This window comes from Archocentrus centrarchus, chromosome 10, assembly GCF_007364275.1.
Source record: "Archocentrus centrarchus isolate MPI-CPG fArcCen1 chromosome 10, fArcCen1, whole genome shotgun sequence".
In the NCBI taxonomy this organism is placed as follows: domain Eukaryota; kingdom Metazoa; phylum Chordata; class Actinopteri; order Cichliformes; family Cichlidae; genus Archocentrus; species Archocentrus centrarchus.
The window spans coordinates 35,111,490-35,139,108 of record NC_044355.1 but is presented as its reverse complement, the minus strand read 5'-3'; the positions used below and the strand labels follow the sequence as shown (position 1 = coordinate 35,139,108).

The 27,619-nt window shown below is 39.1% G+C and overlaps 1 protein-coding gene across 4 annotated transcripts in view; it reads left to right on the top strand.

Moving 5' to 3' along the window:
* The window catches only part of csnk1a1 (casein kinase 1, alpha 1), a 45,104-nt gene extending 20,488 nt beyond the window's left edge, over positions 1-24,616 (top strand). Inside the window, exons 5-11 of one of the 4 annotated variants that reach the window (XM_030740185.1) lie at positions 3,592-3,675; positions 12,620-12,759; positions 13,039-13,117; positions 14,202-14,276; positions 14,358-14,464; positions 17,857-18,005; positions 23,860-24,616. In XM_030740185.1, the coding sequence (XP_030596045.1) occupies positions 3,592-3,675; positions 12,620-12,759; positions 13,039-13,117; positions 14,202-14,276; positions 14,358-14,464; positions 17,857-18,005; positions 23,860-23,867 (642 nt within the window). In that variant the 3' untranslated portion in view covers positions 23,868-24,616. Of the gene's footprint in view, positions 1-3,591; positions 3,676-12,619; positions 12,760-13,038; positions 13,118-14,201; positions 14,277-14,357; positions 14,465-17,856; positions 18,011-23,859 lie in introns of those variants that run through there. The other 3 variants (XM_030740188.1, XM_030740189.1, XM_030740187.1) reach the window with 3 other exon arrangements.
* Positions 24,617-27,619: the final 3,003 nt, after the last annotated feature.

The window sequence follows — 27,619 nt, the reverse complement described above, 5'->3', positions numbered from 1 at the left end:
GTGAGATTCATCATAGAAGAATGTGATTAATGGTTTCAAATGCCTTTGTTTAGACAGCTTTTGACATTGTCCATTAAACAGGCAAAAAAAAAAAATAGTTTTACATCTGAGTGTTTCTTGGTTTTAGACTAGTCAGTCTAATTTTTTTCCCTTGTTTAGTCGACTATTAACTTAGTCGCCAGGAATATCCCTAGTGTGGACATACCCTGGCGTGTGTTGTATAATAATACAGGTGACAAGACACACCTAACTTTAACCACAGACGTCCTCTGCTTGAATATATGGTTATAGCCTCCAAAATCCTGACTTGTGAATCCTTTATTCCTGCTTTATCCCAGTATCTACTGGTCTGTTTAGGAAAGTATCCAGGAAAAACATAACAATTATAACCCTAAAGCAGATCTTTTTTGTGATCCATTTTCAGCTTCCTTTTCTCTGCATTGTTTTGCCCCACCTAAATATTGCATTGTGTAGCCTATATTCAGGGTTCACATTGGTGCTAGAAATCTTGAAAATGCTTGGATTTTAATATTGTTTCCAAGGTTTGAAAAGTGCTTGAATATTGGATATAGTGCTTTAAACAGCTTGAAATAACAGTTTTTAAAAAATAAAAATAACTGATTGAATAGTTTGCTTTTGAGATGGAGAAAGAAAATGAGAATCAACATCTAAAATGAAAATTTCGCTGCCTGACCTGGCTTGCACGCCTGCATGTGACCTGTCAGTCTGTTTGTGGCCCCGCCCCTCCCCCTGAAGACGGTCGCCGTTTTTAATAAGTGTAGGCTGGAAAACTGCAAATTCCAATTATGGATAAGACAAGTATGGAATTATATTTAGGTCAAAACTGTGTGAGAAAGATCATAATCTGCGCAAATAATGCCATTCCACAAGCGCAGGTATTCATTTCTCCAGAGTAAACAACAACGCTGTCTGCATCTTAGCATGTTTTTTGTTTTACTTCTTTGGATTTTCAAATTGATGCCATGTGATTGCATTTGGGAGCTTTATACTGCTAATGCAGTAGTCAGTACACTGCTAATGAATCAACCCAATTTCACAGCTTTGCAAATTCTTGTATAGGCTCAGTTGGTTTCTGAAGTCTTGTCATTTTTGCTGTTGCAGTTTCAGTAAATTAAAATTTTTTTTATTAGTCCAACTCTGATGTGCTCCAATCTACTGAGTTTTGACAGTAGCCCTGCAAAGTGTGAACTTAGATAGCCTAGTTTGAATTAATGGCCCAATAAAGTTTTGTGTTGGTTGTTGTAGTGCTTATTTTAAACTATAGTGGGGATTACGAGAGGCACATTCTCAATTTAAAATGATGACCTATAAAAATGAGTTTGAAACTAATCCAATGTATTTAAAACCTTATTTACCACAGGCCTGCCAGCGGGCCAGTTAACTTCAAAGGTACCCCATTTGTGGACTTTCATATAACCCTATATTGGGTGTGAAACGCAATTTCTCGGCTTTCAGACACTGTTTGAATTTTTTCTGATGGGTAATTCAAAGCATGTTTGATAAGATGTGTCAGTGGTGATACACTTTGCATTAACCAGCTGTTCACGGCAAGTAAGGGCATGTAACAGGTGCATCAGCGCCAGTCACCACTCTTAAAGGGTTAACATGAATGTGACCATCACAATATCCAAATAAAATGCATATTAAAATGTATGCAATTTTTATGAATGAAAATATGTGTAAAATAAATAAAAATGGCCTCTGTCCAAAAGTTCAAATAAGGCTTCAAATTAATTCAAAAGGATTTTTCTGTGCAAAACAACTGAAAAGTTTAGACGATTCAGTTCATGAAGAGGTTTAATATTCAATTCAATTCAATTCAATTTTATTTATATAGCGCCAAATCACAACAAACTGTCGCCTCAAGGCGCTTTGTATTGTGGGTAAAGACCCTACAATAATACAGAGAAAACCCAACAGTCAAAACGACCCCCTATGAGCAAGCACTTGGCGACAGTGGGAAGGAAAAACTCCCTTTTAACAGGAAGAAACCTCCTGTTAAAAGGGAGTTATTCAGAATGAACGCTATTAATGCAAGGGGGAAAAAAATGGGAGCCAACATAGCTGCTCCTATTCTTCACTCATTAGCTAACATAAGTGAAATGGTGCCGCTTAGCAAACATCCATGAGACCTTGTTTCTGACAGGTAAACTGACAGAAACATTACTGCACAAACATTAACAGGGTATCAACGTCACGCTAACTCTAAAGCGTACCCATTCAGAGCTGACGTCACGGCTCCAGGGTGCCAGCATTTTAAACGCTCACACATTACAGTGACGCTGCCGTGGAAGGAAAGCTCTGCTTTGCACAGTCTGCATTCAACTTTATTTTTGTTTTCTGTCAAATGCTCCCACACCTTTGACAGTCTGTCTTGATTTTCTTTCATTTTTTCAACTCTCCTCTGTTCCACCGTTATGATGTTCAGGTTATGTTCTTCTTTGTTGGTATTGTTGTTAACAACAATGGATGGATGGGTTTTAAAATATGACGCGTCGATGTTAAAATTCAATGTCGAATAATTCTTGTAGTCGACGTCATCGACTAAGTCGAATCGTTGCAGTCCTACAGTAAATGTAAAATCCTCTGCACCTTTAGTTAGGCTAAGGCTAAAAATTACAGACTACAACTTTGTGGTTAGCTGGTCCTTTTTGCTTGTGTAGTAAAACAGGTCACGTTAACTTTTATCCCCTTTTACTAGAATATGAAATCTTTGGTAAGGATACACTGCATCACAGAAAATTTTGATTGCTGGTTTAAGAATCGTACACAATTTATAGATGGCTTTTTACCCAATTTTTCACAATACTAACCCAACTCTAGAAAAGATTTAACCCATTCATTTGCATTTTTTGCCTTGTATGCTTCATGTGAACATGAGAAACACTCCCTCTACTTGTGTTCTGTAATCGTATAAAGTTTTAACCCTGTAGTGGGACTGTGAAACTACTTCTTTTTTTTTTTTTTTCTTTTTTTTTTTTTTTTTTTTTTTTTTTTTTTTTTTTTTTTGGCAGATATTTTGATCCATTCTCCTTTTCTGGTGGTGAATGGACAACAATTGGCTCTTTGCCACTCACCAATACAAGTTTACCAAATTTTCCCCCCAAACCCCACATATGCCCAGGTCTCTTTTTCTGTTTTTTTAATATTACATTTGGGGTGTGCTATGGTGTTGGCTGTCTGCATTTGCCCTTAACTGTGTTTGCTGGACATAATACTGAAGCATCAGTGTCTCCCATATTACAGACACACTTTTGACTTCTTGTACAGGATTGATCTTTCCATGGTTGTCCTGACAGAAGAAAACCATAATGTGGTTTCTTCTAGACAGATGGCCAGAATGATCACATCTGTACCAGAGTTACTTAAAGTGGATTTCTTGTTTAGATCCAGTATCACATGAACAAAGGCCAGTGCATATCCTAGCTGTACAGGACACTGTTAGTTGTATAAAAGGGAGAAAACAATGTGGGTACAGACAGAATTGCCTGTTGTACTCATGTTAACTGTAACTGAAGGTGGATGGAGGCTGTGTAATTTTGACCCCTGCCCCTCTACTGTCTGCCCTAGTGTTTAGACTCGTCAGTGGGGAAGAGGAAAAGAAGCTTGGCTGTTAGCTCTTCTCAGGATCCATCTTTCTCAGGATTAAACCAGGTGTGACCTTTACCACAACACCAGCTGCCTCACAACTGCAGTTGTCGCTTTGCAATCATACCTTACACTGGTTTAAAGTGAATTAGAGCACCAGCACCCATCTTGCACTTGCATAATACCCAGTGTATGTACTTCATCTAACAGTGTGCATCTTGTTAGTATTGGCTAGGGAGTAGCTGTCATTCCCATTGATTATTTATTATAACAAGGACCTTTAATTCTTCTTTTTGCTCAAATATTTTATCTAAATTAAACACTAGTTTCTATTTGTTCTGATGATTGGCCTAAGAAGTTAAAGGATTTATTAAAGTGCAGTGAAGTAATTCATTTTATTGGAATCAATATTGAATCAAACCTTACTACCTTTGTCAACTTAGGAACCAGAAACTTGAATAGCAAGCTAGCTGACAAAGTCAGTGTCACCTGAACTAATGTTTAGTTACCATCAAAAGAAATCTAAATGCAGTACCTATTCCATCAAAACTATTAACTTAGCATACAATTTAATGTTGCGTTTGATTCATGTAGAGCTAACCACCCCTTTCGGGTTTCTGATTTTTATGTGGTAGGACAGAAAGTGGGCACATAGGAGAAAAGAGTGAAAGTCAGGGGCTTATTTCCCACTTTCAGCAATGAGAAAATGTGTGTTTATGTACCAGCAGCAGAACACCAAATTGAATTCAACTTCATTCACATACAGTGCTTAACTGTTTAACCTGCTTCAGTTAATGGCCATATTTGAATTTATATCAGCTTAAGTGATGAGGCATTACTTGTGCTGGTTCTTTATCCCCCTTTTGGAACTTTTTTCTCCCTTTTTGTTAAACATAAAATTAAATCCTTTTAAAGTGTTGGGGCATCTAAAGTTATACAAGCAAGCAGGAGGAATCGTGAACAATAATGTTAAAACTAACTTTTAACTCAGTTCTTTATGTTAAAAGGTATGTCCAGAGTATGGCTCTTTTTATGTATGAAAATACAGGTAGACTGCCACTGTGTGAAATTACTGTATTGAATGATCATGGTCAGTGTTGATTGACTCTCCTCTTTTCTATTATCCACTGCCATTCCTAGTCACAAATAAAGGAAGTCCGCTTTATAGGTTTCCATGTGCAATATGTATACTGTAATGGTTGTTACAAATTATGTATTTCTATATATTTAAGAGATGTAAGAATGGTTAGGAATCACTCTAGCCTAAGCTGCTGTGATGTATTGTCAGGGAAAGTTGGCATTAGTGACACAGGACTTTGGTCTTGCAGTCTGTTCTTAAGAATTGCAACCCCAGAGGCTTGTGGTCTTCCCAATTTTGTGATAGGTGTGATGATCACAATAACCACAGTATTCCCTTCCAAAGGCTATTCTCAAGCCAATGTGCATATCACATGCTTTACCAGAGTGTAGCCTCTCTCATTTGTCTGCTGCTGCTTCTGCTGCCCGTATATAGGTTAATGTATGTTTGAAGGATTAACTGGGTCTTCTGTTTATAGAATTTTTTATTTGTGTTCAAGTTTCATGTTTGTGAGACACATGATTAGTTGAAACTGCGCAAATGAATTCAACCATTCGCAGCATTGTAAAATTATATTTGGAGCATAAAACTATCAAGTAATGAGTAATTTGACAGTTGTAAGGTAAGATAGGCCATTACAGTGAATTATATCAAGTGTAGTTTAAGATCTTAAAATTGTAGGTTTGGTCATTTTCTTGTAGTGCATTAGCGTGTATGGAGACTGTAAAATTCTTTGAGAGCCTAAATGTCATAGATGAGATGCCTTAATTGCATTCAAATTTGATTTCAACTATTGCCCCTTGACCAAGTCACTTTGACAAAGATCTGAGATATATTTTTTTTAATCTCTCAGTAAGTAAAGTGGCAATAGTATATTGGCAGGGTTCTAGCCAGCGGTTGATTGCCCAATGCTGAGGTTGTCTTGCGCATGGCCTCAGAATTTTAAGGGTTTGCTATCGGAGCTCTTCTATCACTGCAATTGCTAAGCAAGCGCACACTCCACCCCGTCGCTGATACCAAACTCTATTTTATTTTATTATTTTTTTCCTCCTCTGACTAGATTGCTGCACTATTATTTTACCACAATTTGAACAAAGCTGGAAACACCTGGTGGTAGATTGCAGTGTGCCCGGGCGATCTTGCGACAGTCCTGTTTCACGCTTGTTTTTGCTACACAAAATGGTGACCAGTGTGAAATCGAGAGGGAAGAAGAAAAGAAAAGGGAGCTCAAAGGAAAATTTTGGGCTTCCTATTAAACATAAAATCCCAGGAGCATTTCTTGTCTTCATAAACTCACAAGGATAACGCACTGACGTGTTGCTTAAGGAATGTTTATTACCAATAGCTCCAGGTAAATGTCCATCTTATTTTCAGAGCTTTGTAACACAGACTAGAGCAGGGGTAGGAAAACTTTTTGGCTCTGGGACCATATTGACTTTGAAACTTGACAGACGGGCCGGGCCAGCACCAGATCCATATATATATCAAACATAAACATAAAGGGATTACAGTGTTAATATTTACTTTTATTGGAAACAGTGTTTTTGCCAGTGCATTGAAATCTGGTGTTAGTTTTGTTGTAGAATTCTCAGAGTCCACAACGTCAGTCATAATTAGAATAGAATAGAATGCCTTTTATTGTCATTATACAGGATGTACAATGAGAAATCATGATTATGATTTGATTCTGTACCATTCTTCGGCAGGCCGGATTAAAAAGACCAAGTCACATGGTCCAATCCGATTCAGGTGCCTTCCTGTAGGACCAACCATTATCACAGAATATTACATACATATTATCCAGCTGTTCACCATCACTGAATTAGGAAGCTTGCACGGTATTGTGTTTAGTATTAGCAAGCTAATTAGCATTAGTAAGCTAATACGCACATACGCTGAATTGTTTTTCTGGCTAGAACCCTGTATTGTATATCCTTTTTATTTTTTTAAACTGAGGATTCTCTATAAAATTAAAAACAAATAAGAAAATTATAGGGGATTCACCAGATTTCATTTCTCATTCTGTCTACTGTTGAAAGGTACTGTTTGGACCTTTTACCATAGTGCTGAAGGCAGATGAACTTTTTTTTTTTTTTTTACATTGTAAGGTGTAATATTAATAATCTGGTCATCTGGTGTTATAACCTGTACAAAACTGTTGGACAGGTGTGTATTTGGCTTTTCACGGTACCTATGACAGTTGACATGGGTTGTGGGTGAATGAGACATGTCTTTACAACTTAGTAAGCATTCACCTGAGTAAACCATGACATGGTACTTGAAGGCAGAGCCTATTGCATTGTCATTTTGTGTTAGTTCAAAATGAAATTGCTTGTTTTGGCTTGCAGAGCAAATATATTGCTGTGAAAATGTATGCATATCCCATTAATATATCCCTTTTTGATCTATTTGCACAGGAAAACACTTGTTCCTCTTTGATAGTGAGCCTATAGATAGTGTTTCTTTTGTTTGTTTGTAATTATTATTTAAGTGACAATCAACAAAGCTATCACCATATGAAATATTATTACTTGAAAAATGTATAAACACCCTTGGACCCAACAACTAGTGTTGCCCCCTTTAGCAGAAATTACATACTGTAGGCACCACTTAAAAGATACCTGCAAAGGATCTGACCTGGGGCATCCATCCATTGACAAATTGGTAGTCATTTGAAATCTACACCACTTGTAAATGATACCTGATACAGTGACTTGATTTGTTGTAATTAGTGGAAATTTGTTTTTGTCCCATGCCATACTGGTGTGCAACCTTATTTTTTGAAAGCCACTCACTTCAATAGCCAAGAAAACAAACTAGCTGTCAGGGCTAAGTAATGCAGGTTTTCTCACTCTGTATGGAGATTCTAATCACCTTTCCAATTTGGAAGTTTGGTTTATAATTATATAGTTTTGGAGATGTGATAAATGTATCCTTCCCACATCACCAGTCCAATTGAAAATTTGTCATGTACTTGTTCAGATTTGTTAAGTCACCCATTTCTATTGAATGTACTAGTTTTCACAACTATATACCCTGTTTCTGTGGCTGGTTAAAGATTAACCATTAGCATGCAAACATGATGTTTGCATGCTAACATGACAGCGGAGCTCTATTGACCAATGTGTCTCTCGTTTTGTGTGTGAGAACGAGACCATGTATATGGCATGATTGAGTACATTTAGGATGAGGAAAAAAGATCCTTCAGGACTTTTATCCACATGACACAACCCATAAGAAGTTGAGTGAAACTAAGTGGTATAATTGTCAAAAGTTCTGACAAAAGTGCTAGCAGCATAACTGTAAAAAGGCAAAGGTTGAACTGTGCAAGTAAGCCACCCAATACACTGAAATGATCTTGATCATACAGTAGTGTACAAGTGACTTGAGCCACCCCTCAGTGCTTTATAACATAATTTGAAGGAGCTGGACTTGCTTGTGTTTTTTCTTTTTGAAAAATTCGAAATATTTGGTTCAAATAGTCGTCAGTATGTCCAGAGGGGGTCAGGAGCATGGTACAAGAGTGTCTATAGCCAACTGTATGGTGGTGGTTCAGTCAAGGTTTGGGGCTGCATTTCAGCCTGTGGTGTTAGATTTTCTCAATATTGGTAGGATTATGATCAGGTGTGTTCCTGATGACGAAATTCTTAGTCAACTAATTTCTTAGTTGACTAAACTGGTGGGGGTGGGGGGGGTGGGACTAACTGACCAGTCTAAAACTGAAACACTCAGATATCAAGTTAAATTTGAGGACTGTTTAATGGACAAAAACTGTCAAAACTAAGGCATTTGAAGCCATTAATCACAGACGACAAAGAAGAAAACACTTAGAACTAGAGAATGCATTTCCTGAAGAAAATGCAGCATGAATGCTGTCAGCTGAATGGTTTTAGATAAATTGTTTAAATCCTGTTGAAACTGCTGAAATACACTGAATTATTCTTGTAAAACTGAAGAATAAAACTTAAAGTTTTAGGAAGAATCAATATAATACAATCGAATATTAAAGCTTCAAAGTAGAAATCTTGATGGCAATCTTCAAAATGTACATTAGAAGTGATCTCATTAATGTAAAAAGAAAATTCAGAGTTAGAAGCATGCTGAATGAATGTGTCCATGTGAGATGCCTGACCTTCATCAACTGAGACAAACAGCCCAGCTTTGAACCACATGCATGCTGAAGAAATGTCCACCAATAAGTACTCTGCCAATCAGAATGGTATTCATTTAAATCCACCAACTGAAAACAACTGCCCAAAGCTGCATAACTGCTGAAATGCAGTTACTCCATGCCAAATCCCTGTTAAATTTGCCTCGGTGCAACTGTCAAACAACTGCTTCTAAATCAAAGACCATAGCGCCTGTTAAAAATACTCTTTGAACTGTGAGCATCACAAGAACCTGCTCTAAACAGCACTGTGTCTTTTATATTCCTGAGGTCAAAAATGTGGTCATAGTGTTGAGAGAATCTCCTCCCTAAAACTGCAATTGATCACTACGGATGCGTTGGAAGGTATTCCCTCTATTTGTATCCTTACAGTTTAAATGTCAGGGCCAGGGTCACATGCTTTTTTTTTTTTTTTTTTTTAATTATTTGAGAATAGGAACCGCTCCACATTTTGAGGGTAAAATGATGACTGTAGAATGAACACTGTGGTCACAGCAACAGTTTAAAGAGGAAAAATTTCAGATGAGAAATTTAATGTCTCCCCCTCTGAAAGTTGGAGCTCTCACTCTAACCGCCAGGATTCTGTCCAATACACTCCCATTATAAACTCTGAAAAGCATGAGGAAAAATAAAGCATGAAACTTAAACTGGAACTGAAGAAAAACCATAAGATATTGAAAAGCTAAATACAACCTGAATAGTTCAATGTCTTGGCTAGTTTAAATGGTGTCTGTAGCTGAAAGTATGTGGAAGTAGTTGAAAGAGGAGGATGTTGAATGAGGATTTGAACACCCTCTCCATGAATGGGGAAAATTTTTGTGAAAAGTTAAATCATTAAAAAATAAATAAATAAATAAATAAAAAAAAAAAATCAAATTAATGTGAAAAATACAAGCACACATGTCCAAAAGAAGAGGAATCAAATGGTGGTTGAATGGTGTTCCTAAGTTGAATAGTGTTGAAGTAGTTAGCCAGCAAAAAATGTACGGAATAGATAATAAGAAAGAAAGAAGAGGAGAAACAATACTGTGAATGCTTGAAAGTAGGTCTGCAACGATTCCTCAAGTAACTTAAATAATTTGATCCTCAACACAAATTTGTTTCTTCGACACTTCGTTTAAACTCTGCAGCTCAGGTGTCTCTGCGTAAGCGGAGCCTTTCTCACCCACATTAGCAGCATTAAAGTTCTCCGTAGTTGTGATGGATTTCCGTCATTTGGAAAGACGACTCTTTAACACAGAGTGGATCATCGTGTATTTTCCACGCTTCCACTGCTCTCTACATCTCTGTCTCTGTCTCTGTCTCTGTCTGTGTGTGTGTGTGTGTGTGTGTGTGTGTGTGTGTGTGTGTGTGTGTGTGTGTGTGTGTGTGTGTGTGTGTTTGCTTGCTAGCGCCGCCATTAGCACTACGATTATTTGGTAATGACAGAAAACCTCCTGGTCACCCGTTCAGTACCGATGGGGCTCTGTCAGAATATTTTTTGTAAGCTTTAATCCCTGATGGTGACTTAAAATAGACCTACAATAGAAACGTATTTAGGAAGATATTTGTGAATGCAAAGTGTTACAACATTAAACTCTTGCAGCCCCGGGTTTTTCAACAAAAACACTGGTAACAGCAGCAGTTGTTTTTACATGCAGTCCTTCTACACGCATGTGCAAAGAGGTGGAGCCATTACCGAGACGGTGAGCTCAGGTGGAGTGAAAGGAAACATTTTTCTAGTGTTCAAAGCAGCAGCGCTTTTTCCTGTAACCACCATTAAAAGCTTTACTGTGAAACAGCTGGAGGTCCTTCATCAACCACCTGATCAGCAAGTGAAGAACAGAGAACTTTGTAGCTGCTCTATCCACCGCTGTTTGTTTCACACAGCGAAAAACTGCAGTAAATCTATGGAAGTTAAATTATGCAGATGAATATTACAAAAGTATTTCTTATCCGATTTATCGATGGAATTATTGATAGAATGCTCAGCTACTAAAATAATCGTTAGTTGAGGCCCTACTTGAAAGCATTCACACTAGTAATAAAGAAAGAAATGAAGAGGAGAACAATACTGTGACTGCTGAATCAGCATTCACACTTATAAGCTGTTAAAAAGCTGTTAAATGTGATATGTAAAACACATTACTACAAAAAATTTTTACGTATTAGAAAATGACTAATGAACTCCTAGACAAGTGTGGTGCATTGTGCCGTGCATATTTGCTTATCTGGGGCCGGGTCATGGGGGCACCAGCCTAATGAAAGAAACCTGGACTTCTCTCTCCCCAGCCACGTTCTCTAGAGATACAGTCTCTTCAGCGTTTCCTAGATCTTCATCGGAGCCTTCTCTTGGAACACCTTACCAGGAGGCGACCACCTCAACTGGCTCCTTTTGATGTGGAGGAGTGCTGGCTCTACTGAGCCCCTCCCAAATAACTGAACTCATGACCTTATCTCAAAGGGAGAGCCCAGCCATCATTTGGAGAAAGCTCATTTCCGTCGCTTGTATCCGCAATCTCATTTTTTTTTTTCCCCTTTCAAAATAACTAACAATAATAGGCCTAATAAAAATTTCAGGCCTGGATTAACAAGCGTTATGGGTTTTTTGTACAATAATATCAGGCCTGCAGCTCCATCTGGTGGCAGATGACTGCATAACATTTAGGACAACAATTTACTGGTGCTGGGCATCAATTAAAATCTTAACAATTAGATTAAACAGCTAGCACGTCTGGGACCAACTATTGACAATAGTGACAATTAGTCATCTAGTTGACCAGTTGCACACATCCCTAAAAATGATTGCAGAAAAGCTCTTGAGGCGACCGTTGTGATTTGGTGCTATATAAATAAAATTTAATTGAACAAATTAGATTTTGATCCACCATACAGTGCCAGAGTGGCTTCATTTTTTCTCGGATGACAATGATCCCAAACATGCTGCCAGGTAATGGCGTACCTTGGTAGAAAAACACACACACTCTTTTACTGAGGCAGTGAGGCGATCGAAAACTATCAAAACCTCAGAGCCCAGACCTCAGCATTACTGAAGCAATGTGGGATCATTTTGAGAGAACAGAACAAAAGGCAGCCAACAACAAAAGAACAGCTTTGGAATCTCCAAAAAAACCAAAAAACAACTACTCCAGAAAACTACTTGAAGAAATTATGCAAAAGGTTGTGTTCAGGCAATGTTGAAGAAAAAAGACGGGCATACAACAATAACAAGCATGTCTTTCATGCTTGTTATTGTTGTTATATATATTGAGTGATGTGATTTTTTGACGTGTATAAAAATAGACACACATTTGCTTAGCAAAATAAAAGAAATGAGAGGTGGCTTGAGACTTTTGCACAGTACTGTATATACAAAATAGGGGAACCGTAGTCAGGTATTAGTAAAGCCATAATTGAATGTTTTTTTGTTTTTTGTTTTTTTAGCCATTTAAAATACATTTTCTGAGTCCAGTCTTGGTATGTTTTAATAAAAGATCAAAACTGCATTGTATTGAGTAATCATAAAATTCAAGATTTACTGTAGCATAAGAATACAGTTGCTATGGAATAAGATTACAGTGCCCCTCAAGGTGAGTAGCTGATATGAACCCTTATGTTTATGCATATTGACGCTATCCCAAAGTTATCTTCATCGATCAGTAATCTTGACGTTTGTGTTTTGCAGAAGGACTAAAAGGAAGAAAATGTTTTAGTTATACTTATTTTATTAACTTTTGGATTATTGCTAACTGATAACCAACTTGTGTTCTCTCCCTCTCCATCAGTTGTTCCTAATTGACTTTGGTTTGGCAAAGAAGTACAGAGACAACCGAACACGACAGCACATCCCATACAGAGAAGACAAGAATCTGACTGGCACAGCACGCTATGCTTCCATCAATGCGCACCTGGGCATTGAACAGAGGTCTGTGCAACCATCTAATAGACAATTTTCAAAAAGAGCTTTCAAAGAAAATTGTAGGTTTTTTTTAAATTACTATTAAAGTCAATCAGTTTAATAATATTTAAGTGAAAAACCCATTCAAGAATGGGTTTTTCATTTGCGTTTTTTTTTTTTTTTTTTAATTAGCAGCCTCAATTTTTTCAATTTCCAAGAGTAATAAATGAATAATGAACATTTTTGATTGCATCAGACAGACACTAATGCTCTCCTTCTTTACTCGCTTAACATTATTGTCTTCAGTCGCCGTGATGACATGGAGTCACTAGGCTACGTGCTGATGTACTTCAACAGAACCAGTCTGCCATGGCAGGGATTAAAGGTATGAAAATGTAAATAACTTAGCAGCCAGGTGGGTAAAGATGAGTGATTGATTCTCGTGTGCTTTTTTTTTGTTTTTTTTTTTGGGGGGGGTTAAACACGTTAGTCCCTCTAGTTTTTTCATTTCTTTGAACAAATTTGGAGGAAGTAGCCCAAAATGCAGGGAGGGTGTTTCTCGGGAGGCGCACTTCAGGTTATGTTATGGCATTTTTCTTTGACAGTGTCAGGGCTGCAGCGCCATCTGATGGCAGATGGGTGCATACCATTTAGGACAAACATTTACCATTACTGGTTTAATTAAAACCTTAATAATTAGGCTAACCGACTAAATCATCACTGATTCACATGACAGTGATGATTTATGATATATCCCTCCTTATGAATTAGAGATGCATCGATTGCAATTTTCTTGACCGACTCCAATTTTCTATTTAAGAAAAATAGCTGACCAAAAATGCAAGCAAATATCAACTTTTCTAAACAGAAAATATTTCATCATAAAAAAAGAACATTTTTAATTGTAATTTAAGCTTTACAGTTTCCCCCAAATGGCCCTAAGTTACAGGATCTTCTCTCAGTTAAAGTGCTCTTGTACTGGGAGGTATAATAATTAACTAAGTAACTGAAAATCTGTTGTTTATAAAGTTACCAGATAACAGGGCATAGACCCTTGTCTATTTTTACACTCAGTCCTTTGACTGCTTACACCAAGGCTGGTGGCTTGTGGCTGCCTAAGTTCTGTATAGCTTAGCTTCAGCCACTTTCCCTTTGTTAGCTTCTTTAAAATTTCCTGCCTGAGGGTGATTTAAGTACATGACTAGGGTTGTTACAAATGTTTTTGTGTTGGTCCCCCTGCTGTTTACTTTGTGTCTTCATTCACAGTGAAGAGTTTCTACGTTAACAACGTGTTAGCATAGCACTACTTGAGGCTGACTAGCTAGTCACCATTCTGGGCTGAAAGAATTGGAAATTGGCAGATTCCAGTACCTGGCAGATCAATCAGTGCTCTGTAACATGAATGCCAGTTAGTATAACAGGGGCAGCACATTGTGTCAACATAATGTTCATATTTTTGTGTTGTCCAGGCTGCCACAAAGAAGCAGAAGTATGAAAAGATCTCAGAAAAGAAGATGTCCACCCCTGTTGAGGTTCTCTGTAAGGTAAAAAGTTAAAGAGGCACAATGGTCAGAACTAACTTAGGGCAATCCACACATTTCAATTGTATGAATGCATATTTCCAGGGTTTTCCAGCAGAGTTTGCCATGTATCTGAACTACTGCCGTGGCTTGCGCTTTGAGGAGGCTCCAGACTACATGTATCTGCGTCAGCTGTTTCGCATCCTCTTCAGGTGAGCACACATGTACAATTTCAGCAAGTAGAGAGGTTTTGGGGTCATTCTATTTCCATTCCTCAAATTTAAATAAAACTTAATATCATCACAGAATTACTAAGGGAAAAAAATACAGTTAAAAGATACACTTCTTAACCCTCTAAAGTCAATGGATGCGATGGCGCATCCAAATGACATCACTTAAGATGACGTAGCACCAAGTAAAACCAGACTTAGGATAAATAATTTAAGCCATGCTTTTTCTTGACTCTCGTCATCACTTTTGATGTACATGTGGTGCAGGAAGCAACTGTAAAAACAGGATATTTACAACAAAACCCAACAAAAACATGACATTCCCATTTCTGTTTTTTTTTTTTTTTTTTTTTATGGTTAAAGAAGCCTGAGGCATTGCCTGCATTTTAATATAAGTAGTTGTATATAACTTTGTTTGCTGAATTTGTACATGAATTTACCCAGAGAATGTGTGACACCATGTACCAAATTCACATTGACTTTTTATTATCCTCTTTCCCAATATAAAGCAGGAGGATGTTGTCGGCATACTTAAGCATCTGTGAGGTTTTACCATCCTGGTCTGTAGACTCCAAAAACGCAAGTAGTTGAGCCATGAAATTTGGCATATGAGCTACCTCAAACTTTGAGCAAGACGGACATAACTGAAGCCGTACCGGCTCAGCTGTTGACCAGATTAACAAGGTTCGCGTCATGTGTTGAGAAACCAGGGCATACTGGCAGTAGGTTTGCTACTGGAACCAGGATACGGCACAGATGAACATAAGATGAGAATCGGGAACTGTTGGAATGCTACTACACATGTAATCCCAGTGAAAAGGGTTACATGAAGAAGATGTGGGACCTATGTACGCTTCGACATGTAACATCCAGACTGACATTGAAACAACTAGTAGCTCAGTGTTCCAGCATCCACAAAAATTACTGCTGTTGCGACTAGAGATTGATAAGGTACAAGGCAAATGGTACGGCAAGGGGGAGCCAGGACATCAGGTCGGGGGAGATGGCATCACCCCCATGCTCTGAGATTGGGTATCAAGCCCCAGTAACAACTGGTACATTGAATGCTAGAGCAGTTGGCCTGAAAGAAGATGGCTAACCTGGAAACCTGGACCTCCTGTGGCAGATTGCCAAGATTACATCAAGTACCCTGTGAAAGTCTACTAAAAGATGTGAATGCAGCACTATGGACAATCCCTATTTCAACCATCACTGAAACTAACGGGCTGATCTATACCGTGGCAACAGTGATCCTTGAGATGCTTGGCTATAAGATGAACAGCCACAAGGAGCAGTACCCTCCATGGAAAAGGTGATTAGAAGCTAAGATCAAGGAAGTACAAAAGGAAGTTGGCCAACTATTGAATCTGCAGAAATGTGTGATGAATAAAGGGGTACTTAAGAAGTACAATAAGCTGTCTATATGGAGGTCTCTATCTGAGGCCAAGCAAAGACTCGCAGCTTTGGCTAACCAAGGCCAGAGAGAGAGAGAAGCCGGGAGAATAAGAGTACATCCAAGGTGTTCTCTTAATGGCAAGTGAACTTGAACAGCAGATGGGAGAAGGATGCAACACATAACAATAATGCTCAGTTTCAAGTGGCTCTAAGAGTAGACCACAGCAACCTCCCTGAACAGGTTCACAGTGGCTGACATCCAAAAAAGAATCTCACATAAGAGTTGGACTGCACTCTGTGAGTGCTTGGCAGGACAAATAAACCAGAAGCTGCTAATGGCTAAGACACACAAAGAATGACCAAAAGCAGGACAGATTCCCAAGGATCCCTATAAGGGACCAGTCCCATCCAACTACTGGCCAATAACCTGCCTCAGTACAACATGGAACCTCCTGTCGGGCATCATAGCAGCTAAGACGAGCAGGCACATGGTTCAATACGTGAGTGGGGGCCAGAAAGTAATTGGCAGAGATACCAGAGGAGCAACTGGTAGAGCAGTCACTCGAGACCGTAAGACCAGACTGACCAACCTGTGCACTGCCTGGATTGATTACAAGTAAGCCCATGACTCAGCGCCTCACCTGGATCCTGGAATGGATAGAACTACATAAGAACAACAGGACCCCAAGAGCCTTCATTGAGAACTCAATGGGGATGTGAAGAACAGCAATAGAGGCTACCTTTACTAAGGAGATGATCTGTCAACACTGCTGTTCTGCTACCCCCTCAGCCAGATCATCAACAAGACTGGCTATGGTTTGTGACTACGGAATGGAGCCACCTCCTCTACATGGATGACATCAAGCCGTATGCCAGGAGTTAACAAGACATCGATTCACTGATCCACACCACTAGGATCTACAGCAGTGACATGAGAATGTCATTCAGACTGGAGAAGTGTAGTTGGATGGTGACAAAGTGAGGGAAGGTAGTCAGAACTGGGGGATTGCACTGCCAGAAGTCAACTTTGTAGACATTGAGGACAGCTACAAGTACCTTGGAATCCCACAGGCATATGTGAACTGTGAAGAGGCTGCTAGGAAAGCTGCATCTGCCAGGTTCCTGCAGAAAATAAGGCAAGTTCTAAGGAATCTGCTGAATGGGAAGAGCAAGATCCAGGCAATCGACACCTATGCTCTGCCACCTGTCAGATACCCTGCTAGGATAATAAGCTGGTCAAAGGAGGAGATGGAATCCATCACATCAAAAAAATAAAGCTCCTTACCATGCATGGAGGGTTTCACCCCAAATCCAGCACCCCGAGACTATAAGCTAAGCAGAATGATTCAGGCCAAGGACTAGTGAGTGTCAGAACCCCCATCCTGGATGAAACAAAGATCCATGAGAACATCAGGAAGCTCACATAAAGACAAGCCCTCCATGGCACATACCAGCACCAGATAGAAAAAGTGGCTGATACAGAAAAATCCTACCAATGGCTGAACAAAACTGGCCTGAAAGATAGCACAGAGACACTAATCATGGCAGCGCAGGAACAAGCTCTAAGCCCAAGATTGATAGACTCTAATCAGTGTGTTATCCTTGTGAGTCTACGAAGACAAGAAACAAGACAAGCTCCTGGAATTTTATGTTTAATAGGAATGGTATTGGCAACAGGGTTGGCATGCGGGGTGCACACCCAATTGCTAATTGCAGTGATAACAGTTCCAGTAGCGAACTGGTGAAATTCTCAGCCTGGTGCAGCACCGGGTGATCAGCCATTGGCTAGAACCCTGGCAAATGCAAGCTTTTAGGGAAGACTAATTTGTATGCTTTGGTATAAACATAAATGGTCTCTTAAGCGCTTCTTCTTTTCACCCCACTCTTACCTCCATTTACATCTGCAGTGGTTGTTTTTCTTGTTTTACTTCAGGGTGTGAATACAGGTATGCAGTTAATGTGTTCTTGTATGTTTTTAGGACTCTGAACCACCAGTATGACTACACATTTGACTGGACCATGCTGAAACAGAAAGCAGCTCAGCAGGGGGCCTCCTCCGGGGGCCAGGGCCAGCAGGCACAAACCCCCACAGGCAAGCAAACTGACAAACCCAAGCCTAACATGAAAGGTTAGTAGCAAACAGCCAAGTGACGTTTTTTACAGGCACCAATTGCTCATAATAGCCATTCAATATTTAGGACTGTTTTATTCTCTATCCCAAACCCCAGTGCCCTTTTAAAAAAAAAAAAACACAGAATTGGAACTCTAAAACAAAAAGGATTTTGTTTTTGAAATGAAGCTAAGCTGCATTAGACTGTAAGTCTGAGGAGGCACCTTAAATAAAAAAAAAAAAGGGGGAAAAAATCAATAAAAAATAAAACCAAGAAACATTTATTCAGAAGCAAAGACGTCCTTGGGGAATTTGACTACTAACTTTGCTGCCATGCTATGCTGTTTGTTGTCGGGGCTGGACAACAGGCTTTCTCTGTTGCAATGTTTCAATACTGACCAACTAGCTCTTACCATGCTCTTCTGATTCTTCTGCAGTCTCTATTAAATTTTCCTATAAAAAACACTTGAATGCTGAAAATGTTGTCATCCACACTTGCACTTGTTGTCCCTTGTTATTAAGGCTGCAACTAATTACTATTTTGATAGTCGATTAGTCATTGACTATTGAAACGATTAGTCAACTAATCAGATTTTGAATCACATAATTATGAAATGGCACTTATTTAGCTATCAGCTTTTACATTTAGCATAAGGTTATTTAAAATGTGGTAGTAAACACATGGAAGATGTATACTTCATTCAAAAATTTTAATCAGGTTTGCTGCTGATATAAATTTAACAGTCCATTTTTCCAACCATAAAAAAAATGTATAGTACTTTTTCTTCCCTGTAAAACAAAGTTGGCACAGTTTCACCAGTAGTCGCCATGACTAAACATGCCACTGAACCCTATCCAGTCTTTAAGTCTGATGTTATTTCCACGTCCAAATGCTCCTAAATAAACAGCAATGGCATAACCAGTGACTTTTCACTATTAAAGATGATTATAACATACCTTATCAACTGCAGCCATTTCAGCTTCTCTTTCTCATCGGTAAAAATGACAGCTGCCCCCCCCCCCCCCCCCCCCCCCCCCCCCCAGTCAGATCCGTTTAAGCAACCAGGGATATTGATCACGTGGCAGTTTGGACCCGGAAATGGAATTCTTTGTCATCACTTAACAACCGGATTGCACATGTGTGAAGCTCGCCAGCGATAGACCGACAAGAAGACATCTCACTCAGTTTAAAAAAAAAAGATCCAAGGTTTGGGACAATTTCACACACACACTCACTCACTCTGTTTAAAAATAAATAAAACGGAGTGAGTGGGAAATTGTCCCAAACCTTCGATTGTCTAGCACACCGTGTTCTTTCACCAGTAGCCGCCATGACTAAACATGCAGCTGAATGCTATTGCGCATGTGTGAAGCTTGCCAAAGATAGACGGACAGGAAGACGTCTCACTCCATTAAAAAAAAAAAATCACCAGTAATAAAAAACGACTATTATCGACAATTAAATTCGTCATCCCCTATTTTTATTGTCGACAGTGTTGACTAATCATTGCAGCCCTACTTATTTGACTATGATATTAACCCCATAATGGCAGCAGCAGCTGGCATGCTGCTTTGTTTCTCCATAACAGCCGCTGGCACCTGGCATTTGTCTGCTACTGTTGGTGTATAAAAAATGTTTTTGAAAACTTATAGTTTCTTTCTTAATTACATATTTTGCAATATTTTACATTTTTACCCCTGAGTCTCCTCAAGCACTCTGGCTATCGGTAAATACATCTCATCAGTACACTGTTTATAACTCCACTGTCAATGTGCTGGGTGTCCATCTGTTTAGTTTGGGGGAGGCTATAAAACTTTGTGAAAGGAGTCCAGTTGATGAGTCAGTGAAGCTTACTTCTGTCCAATGACAGATACTGAGGTGAGTTGCTGAGGATATCCTGAATTTTTCTGTGAGTAGGTGCTGTGTTTTTTCCCCAGTGTTAGCCTCTGTCAGCTCATGCTACTGAAACTTTCTTTGAAGTCTATCTAACGTTGTCAGACTCAAACACTTGTTGAATAAACTCTACGATGTGAGAATATAATCAGTTTATCAGAGGGAAAGTGTGATTTATTTATTTTTAAGGACACTCAAGCCTAATGGTTAGGTGTTGTTGTAGTCGGCTCCTCGTCAGCTGTCTGGAAAGAGGAGGGTTGCATGTCTGATCTGCTGACGGTAACCAACTGTGGCAACATCAGTAACAAATAAGCATGTTTGTGTATGTTAGAGCCCTGTCGAGTTCAGGAATTGAAGCTTGAAGTAAGGTGTAGATGAGAGAAGAAAGCAGTGGTGGATGAGGCAGATAGAGGATGAGCGAGATAAGAAAGAACTGATGAAACAAATGGCTATTTAAAGAGCTCTTTGTGATTTTAAATTAAAACAAACTACTGTAAAGTGTCAGTTAAGTTATATTTGGGTGTTTAGAATGTTTATCAGATTTCCCCTTTCTTTCAGTGGTCTCATAAATCCAAAACATTCTGATTGCTGTTGCGGTATAGAGGGTTAATAAACTACACCTGGTGTCAAATTGGAGACAAGAAGGGTGTACGACAATGAAGGAGCTCTTACTGAGAAGTCCATAAGTCTGTGTTATCCAGGTATTTAAAAAACACTGAATAAACAGGGATTTTTACACTTTTGTTTTGAAAAAAAATCTCCACAACACAAAAAAAAGCCAAGAGCATACTAGAGTAACAGGTGCCCATATACCTACTCACTATGTAGAAGCCTACAGTCAGTAACATGGCACACATTCTGATATCAAAAAAGGAGATAAAGGCACACACATTGACTTTGCATTTTGGACTATTTCATGCTCCCAACTTTGTGGGAACAGATTGGGGACAGTCTCTTCCTGTTTCAACATGACTGCACTCCAGTACACAAAGCAAGGTCCATATAGACATGGATGAGGAAATTTGGTGTGGGAGAACTAGACTGGCCTGCACAGAGTCCTAACCTCAACCCAACAGAAAACTTTTGGGATAAATTAGAGCAGAGACGGTGAGCAAGTCCTTCATGTTCAGCATCAGTGTCTGACCTCACAAATGCACTTCTAGAAGAATGTTAAAAAATTCCCATAAACATAGTCCTAAACCTTATGGGAAGCCTTCACAGAAGAGTTGAAGCTGTTATAGCAACAAAGAGTGGGCTGACATCATATTAAACCCTACGAATTAAGAATGGGATGTCACATTAAATGCTTTGAGTGCTCAGCTAGAGTAGAAGAGCACTGTATAAGAACTATTCCATTTACCATTATTCAAGTTCATATGCATGTGAAAGCAGAAGAGTACTTTTGTCAATATAGTGTGTATTCTGAAGAGCAGCCTCATTAATCTACTTTTCTTCACTTGTAAAATATTTCACCATTAAAGATCACACACATTCAATTACTACAATTGATAGTCTGGTTCTCATTAACGTGAAAGTTAAAAAAAAATGAAAACATTTTGAAAATAAAGAAATGCAGCAATAGAAAATTGTCAACATCCATTTTGTGTGTGAGAGCACAAAATGGGTGTCGACGGGCTGACATTACCTTGGTCTCCAGTAGCACACATTGTAAGGAATCTCAAAGTTATTTTTGACCAGGATATGTCTTTCATATTAATCAAATATGTGGGACTGCTTTTTGGCATTTGCAAAATATATCTAACATCAGAAACGTCCTGTCTGACTGATGCTGAAAAGCTAATTCATGCATTTACCACCTCTAGGTTGGACTATTGTAATTCATTATTATCAGGCTGTCCTAAAAGCTTGACAACCCTTCAGTTGATGGAGAATAGAAAGAGAGCCCATTTCTCCCATATTGGCTTCTCTTCATTGGCTCCCTGTTAAATCCACAATTGAATTTAAAATTCTTCTTCTTACATACAAGACCATAAATAATCAGGGCCACCTCACCTTATAGTACGATATCACCCCATTAGAGCACTTTGCTCTCAGACTGCTGGCTTACTTGTGGTTCCTAGGATACTTCAAAATAGATTGGCAGGCAGAGCCTGCAGCTCCCAGATTAGATTTGAGAGATGGACACTCTTGTTACTTTTAAGATTAGGCTTCACACTTCACACATTTTATAGTTAGGGCTGGATCAGGTGACCCTGAACCATCCCTTAGTTATGCTGTAATAGGCCTAGGCTGCTGGCTGGTTTCCATGATGCACTGATGCTACAAATGTGGGAGAATATGCTTCCCTTTTTTGGGCTGTGAGCACATTATACGGTCCAAACAAAACTACTGCAGCATCTGTGTGCAGCACATAGTTAACACAGACAGCGATTACGAGCAAGGCGACAAGTACGCACTTTGCGCCCTTTTTATCTGTGATATGAACTGATACAAAGTAGCAAGTTCAGAGCCCAAGAGCCCAAACTAATTCACAACCATGAAAATCGCTTCACTTTTCTCATGTAATACACATGTAATATGGTGGAAACTTTATGTTGAGATAACAGTCACGCCCCTTCTGCCGCTTTCGTCACGTTCTTGGTTCAAGACCAGATAGCTTGTGGGGCACAAGCTGAATCTGTTTTTTGGCCAAGCACCAAGTGCGTTCATGGTGGAAAAACTACTTAATGGTTCAAATACTGTCACTGGAACCCTGTCGGTGGAAAAGCGGCCTGAGTGTTTCTTTTTCACTCTGTTTTTATACGACTCTGCATTTAATCATTAGTTATTATTAATCTCTGGCTCTCTTCCTTAGGGTGTCTTTGTCCTGTCTCCTTCCCCTCACCCCCTACCTGTTGTAGCAGATGGCTGCCTCTCTCTGAATCTGGTTCTGCTGGAGGGAGTTCTCCTTCCCGATGTTGTCAAGTGCTTGCTCTTAGGGGGTCTTCTGATAGTTGGGTCATCTCTGTATTATTTTATGGTCTTAACCTTGCAATATAAAGCACCTTGAGGCGACTGTTGTGAATTGGTGCTATATAAATAAAATTGAATTTGGTTAAATTGAATAGTTCAGATTCTGAGTCTCTTCATCCTGCATCTGTAGGGTGATTTCAATTGTATACCTAGCAGCCATGACACATTGGATGAGAAAACTTCAAAAGAAGGAGAATGTTTAAATGACACATTGACATTGATCAGTATGTAGCTATACACCTAATTCCACATGTGCACATACACAACATGCAGACAAACACACAGACACTTAATAGCAGCAGTAATGTCACCTAGTTAATATCACAAACTATAAAATAGGCAAATTTGACACCAGAAACACACTTTCACACAATAGACATTGCACACACATTTCTGCAAAAAAATTAAAATGATACATGTATCAGTTCTTCCTATGTAAAATGGGTGAGACAATATATATTCCCGATAGCCACAGCTGATAACAGTCAAAAGTTCCCATGAAATTCCACCGGAAATGAACGCGGGTCATTTTTGACCCATCTGTGGAAGCTTCGGATAGTAAAGCTACAATTTTGTAAAGTACAGAAAACTTAAAAATTTAAATGGCATGATATAACACGGTTTTGATGAATAGCTGGAATATGAGGATATTGCACGAAAAGGACCTCACAGGTTCATTTTTTACTTAATTGTGCATCCAAAGGTTAAGAAAAAAATTGCTGCATGGCAGGAAATCAGATGTTATAAGTATCTTACATGTGTTACATTTCCAGGAGAGTTTGTTTTGAAGGATGTGGCAGCTGGATAAAATCTGTAATAAGCTGTTATAGAACATTACTAAGCTCAGGGGTTAGTAAGTTCTAGTTGAACTTTCTTTGCTACTGACTTTGCTTTCACAAGGTAACATGCTGGTGTGGATGTTCTGCCTGCCCATATCTGTGGTACCACCATAAGATCCTGACCAACTATATTAATGATGCTACCTGTGTTTCTGTCTGTCTGTAGGTTTTTGAGAGGTCTGCTTTGAGTAGAGCTCCTGAAGTGTTGGTGACCAGGACTAACAAGTCTCTCTTCCTGGACAAGCGGCAAAGTCTCTTTCCTTCCATCATAACTGTCTATGTAATGGAAATATATAGATTTACACACACCTTTGTCAGTTGTGTTATCTATATATTCATTTGTGTATATATAATAAACCCTCCATTCTGAAAGAAAATCTGTTTTTTAGGATGTGGAGGCTGTAGCCCCTTGCCTCACCCCGACACACGCACACACCCCTTTCCCCAGCCATTCATCTGTCCCTGTCTGTCCTCCTCCTGACTTTGTTTCTTTGGAAACTGAAGTTAAGATCAGCTGACCCGTTTTTCTCTCCCAGTAGAAACATCTCAAAGCATCTCTTCTCCCACTCCTTAATTATTTCACTCCTTCCTTTTTACCAAGCAAATGTTAAAACATGTAAACCTAAACCCCCCCCCCCCCCCCCCCCCCCTTTCTTTTTTTTTTTTTTTTTTTTTTTGGTTTATAATTGAATGACACAACCCTGGATGTTATTTACTAAAAAAAAAAAATCAAAAATGTTGGATTTTTTTTTTTCCGTGTTTTCTTTTCCTATGGTGATTAGGAGTTTGCCTGTTAATAAGCAGTGGATGGCAAAGCCAATGTTAGAATGATACTCTGGCTCTCCCTCTCTAGAGCTCTGAATTATTAAATCTGTTGTTAAATCTTCTCCATAAATGCCAATAAAAGCATTACATAACTCAGAGCAAGCACAAGTTATTATCAGCCACCTGCACAATGAAAACTGTCTGGAAGAAAATGTGAAACACCAGTCATGGATAATTTGTCTAAAAATGCCTGTTGCTTTTTCAGTAATTACAGATAACACCGTTATGGACAAATCTGCAGCCTCATCTTCATTTGACCATTTTTGATTTGCATACACAGTTCAAAAGCACCTTTAAGACTTCCACTGAAATTTTTTTTTTCCCCCAGTGTTCTTGTTGATGTGCTGCCATCACAAAAATGTTCACATGCACCACTGACCATTATACTGAGTACACAAACACCTTTTTTAATTTACTGTTCTACTTGTTTTCTGGAAGATTCATTGTGCTGGATCATGAGACCAAATTGTGTTTTCTTGAAGCACTGTCTCAAGATTTAGTGAAATGATCACACCTACACCAATCATTTGTTAGGTGGATAAGAAGCACTGGGGTTACAATTTGAAGGGGTTTTTCTTGCTCAGACCTGTCATTGATATTCCTTTATTATAAAGATTCAGTGACATAAAATGTATGGTTGTCTTTGAATGTTTCATTTTTAATTTATTTTTTAACAGTGAGGAAAGCTGATGTCAGATCAGCACTGTAGCCTGGAAATTTTTTAAGAAACTGGATGACCTGGCAAGGGCCTTTGAACGTATACGCATCAGTCCATTTTAAAAGTATGCACAAGTATGTCTCACCATATTGTGCAGTTCATATGGATATGAACTATGGGGTTAACATTAATTATTAGATTAAGTCCATTTTGGCTACACCACCAGGTCCATATCAAGCTGTAAATTTGTCACTGGTTGATTTCCTTAAGTTAAGTGACCATCTGGCTACAAGCATGTTCACATAGGGCACGTATTGTCTGCACATGGCTCATCACAAACACTGATATGTCTAGTGGCAGTAGTGACCATTCTTATGAAGAAGGATAAAACCATATTGGAAAAATATGAAGAGAGCACAATATAGGCTGACTGCTATGCAGCTACTGAAAAGCAGCCATGAGTGCACATGAGAGGAAATGCTGTGCACAGTAGTTTAATATTTAAAAGTGCTCTATGAATGTATGAAACAAGTGCTTTGGTCAACAAGACTGAAAAAGAGCTACTTTAATAATGACTGTTTGAAGCCATGAAGGGAAGCGAGCAAAAGTGATAAATATACAGATTTAGTATTTGTTCTTTACTTGTTCTCGGTCTGTCACACTGCTGGGGCTGCAGCTGCCAGAACAAGGCATGAACTTACAGCTAAACATTCATTTAATGGAATAACAGTTATTATGCATCCAATCCTCCCATGTCTTGATGACAGAGGAAAGATCGGTAAAACAGAATTCAAACATAGCTTAGTCTGTGTGCACATTTGATTGTGTCAAGTACTAATAGCGACCCTGATTTGGAATCGTTAATTGTTTGCGGCCAACAAGAAAAAGAAATGTAATTGTCCAAAACCAGATTTGGCCCGCGGTATAATTTCATTTCGCTCTTATTAATTGCCCACGGGTAAATAGCGCTCCCGCCACTTATACTGCAAATCCCACAATGCACTGCAAAAGCTGCTACGCAGTCCAAGACCTGTGCATTAAACTGTTTTCCCATGTTGCCAAAAACATCGGTCAGCGCTTTTTACAGTGACATTTAAGCTATCCTCACGGCCAAAAATGGTCAAATGAAAAGTGGAAAACGGGGATTTTTCCAAACAGGTGGGAGGGAGAGGACCTGATCACTGACATTGGAGGTAAACCCGTCTGTCTCTTTTCCTCGCCTGCGATGTGCGGGAAAAGTGCGGATTGGTGGGACAGATACGAGGGAAGATGCAGAGGGAGACCTGCACTCGAGCTGCCAGGGCGTCACTACGTCACACAGCAGGAAACGCCACGCAGCAAAGTCCTGAAGACAGAACGCGTCATAACCACCGTAACACAGACGGGGAACTATATAAGAAGCAAAGGTTTAGATCACCGACAGTTTTGAGCTTTTCTTGAGGAAATAGCTTCTGGATTTGGTGACGTGTCTTATCACACGGGTGCGATGAGATGCCTAAAGAAATTGTCAATTCTTGGAAAGTAAAGGAAAAGTCTCAGCAGGGCTCTGGAACGGAAGGTGGCTGTGTGAGTCGGCCTTTCTCTGCGACATAATGAAGCATCTTGCTACATTAAACCTGCAAATTTAGGGACGGGACCGCGTGATAACGTGTGTGACTGCCAAGAAAAAATAATCAGACAGGTCTCCACCGCTGTTTGCAGCTGCGCTTTTTGCTGATGAGCTGGACACACTGCGCAGTTTACGCAGCGTTTTTCCATCTGTGAAGCGCAGACATTTACATCAGTTTTTACCTGAAAAATCTGCAAATTTTCATCAGCTTGAAATATTTAAATTTTTCCTGATTTATTTTTGAAGAAAAATATCATTTTAAATTTTATTTAATGTGCTGAGGGAAAAGTTTCTGTTTCCTGGCCATTCAGATTCATATTTCTGATTAAAATATATATTTTTTTTAATTATGTTCGGCCCGCGACTCAGACTGTGCCTTCAATTTTGCCCTATCCTATGATTGAGTTTGACACCCCTGGTCTACACACTCCAGGTTTAATGTCATACCCAGATGTGTTAGATACATGAATTAAAACTTGGCTTTTGATTTCTTTTCTTTTCTTTGTGTGTGTGTGTGTGTGTGTGTGTGTGTGTGTGTGTGTGTGTGGTGGTGGTGGGGGTGGTGGTGGGGGTGAAAATACAATGAAGCAAATTGAACTGCCCTGACAGCTTAACTGTGTGGCACCTCGTGCATTATGAACACTGCATAAAATGTTTGAGTATTTAATTTATAGCCTTGGGATCAGAAAATGGCTATTGTTTTAAGCAGTTTGATCTGAATATTAAATCCAATGACTGTCCCCTTTGCAGCTAGTAAACAAGCACACAAATTACCCATGCTGTAAAATCGGCACTTAAAGGAAACAGTTTTCAAGAACCTAAAAAAAGAAGTCC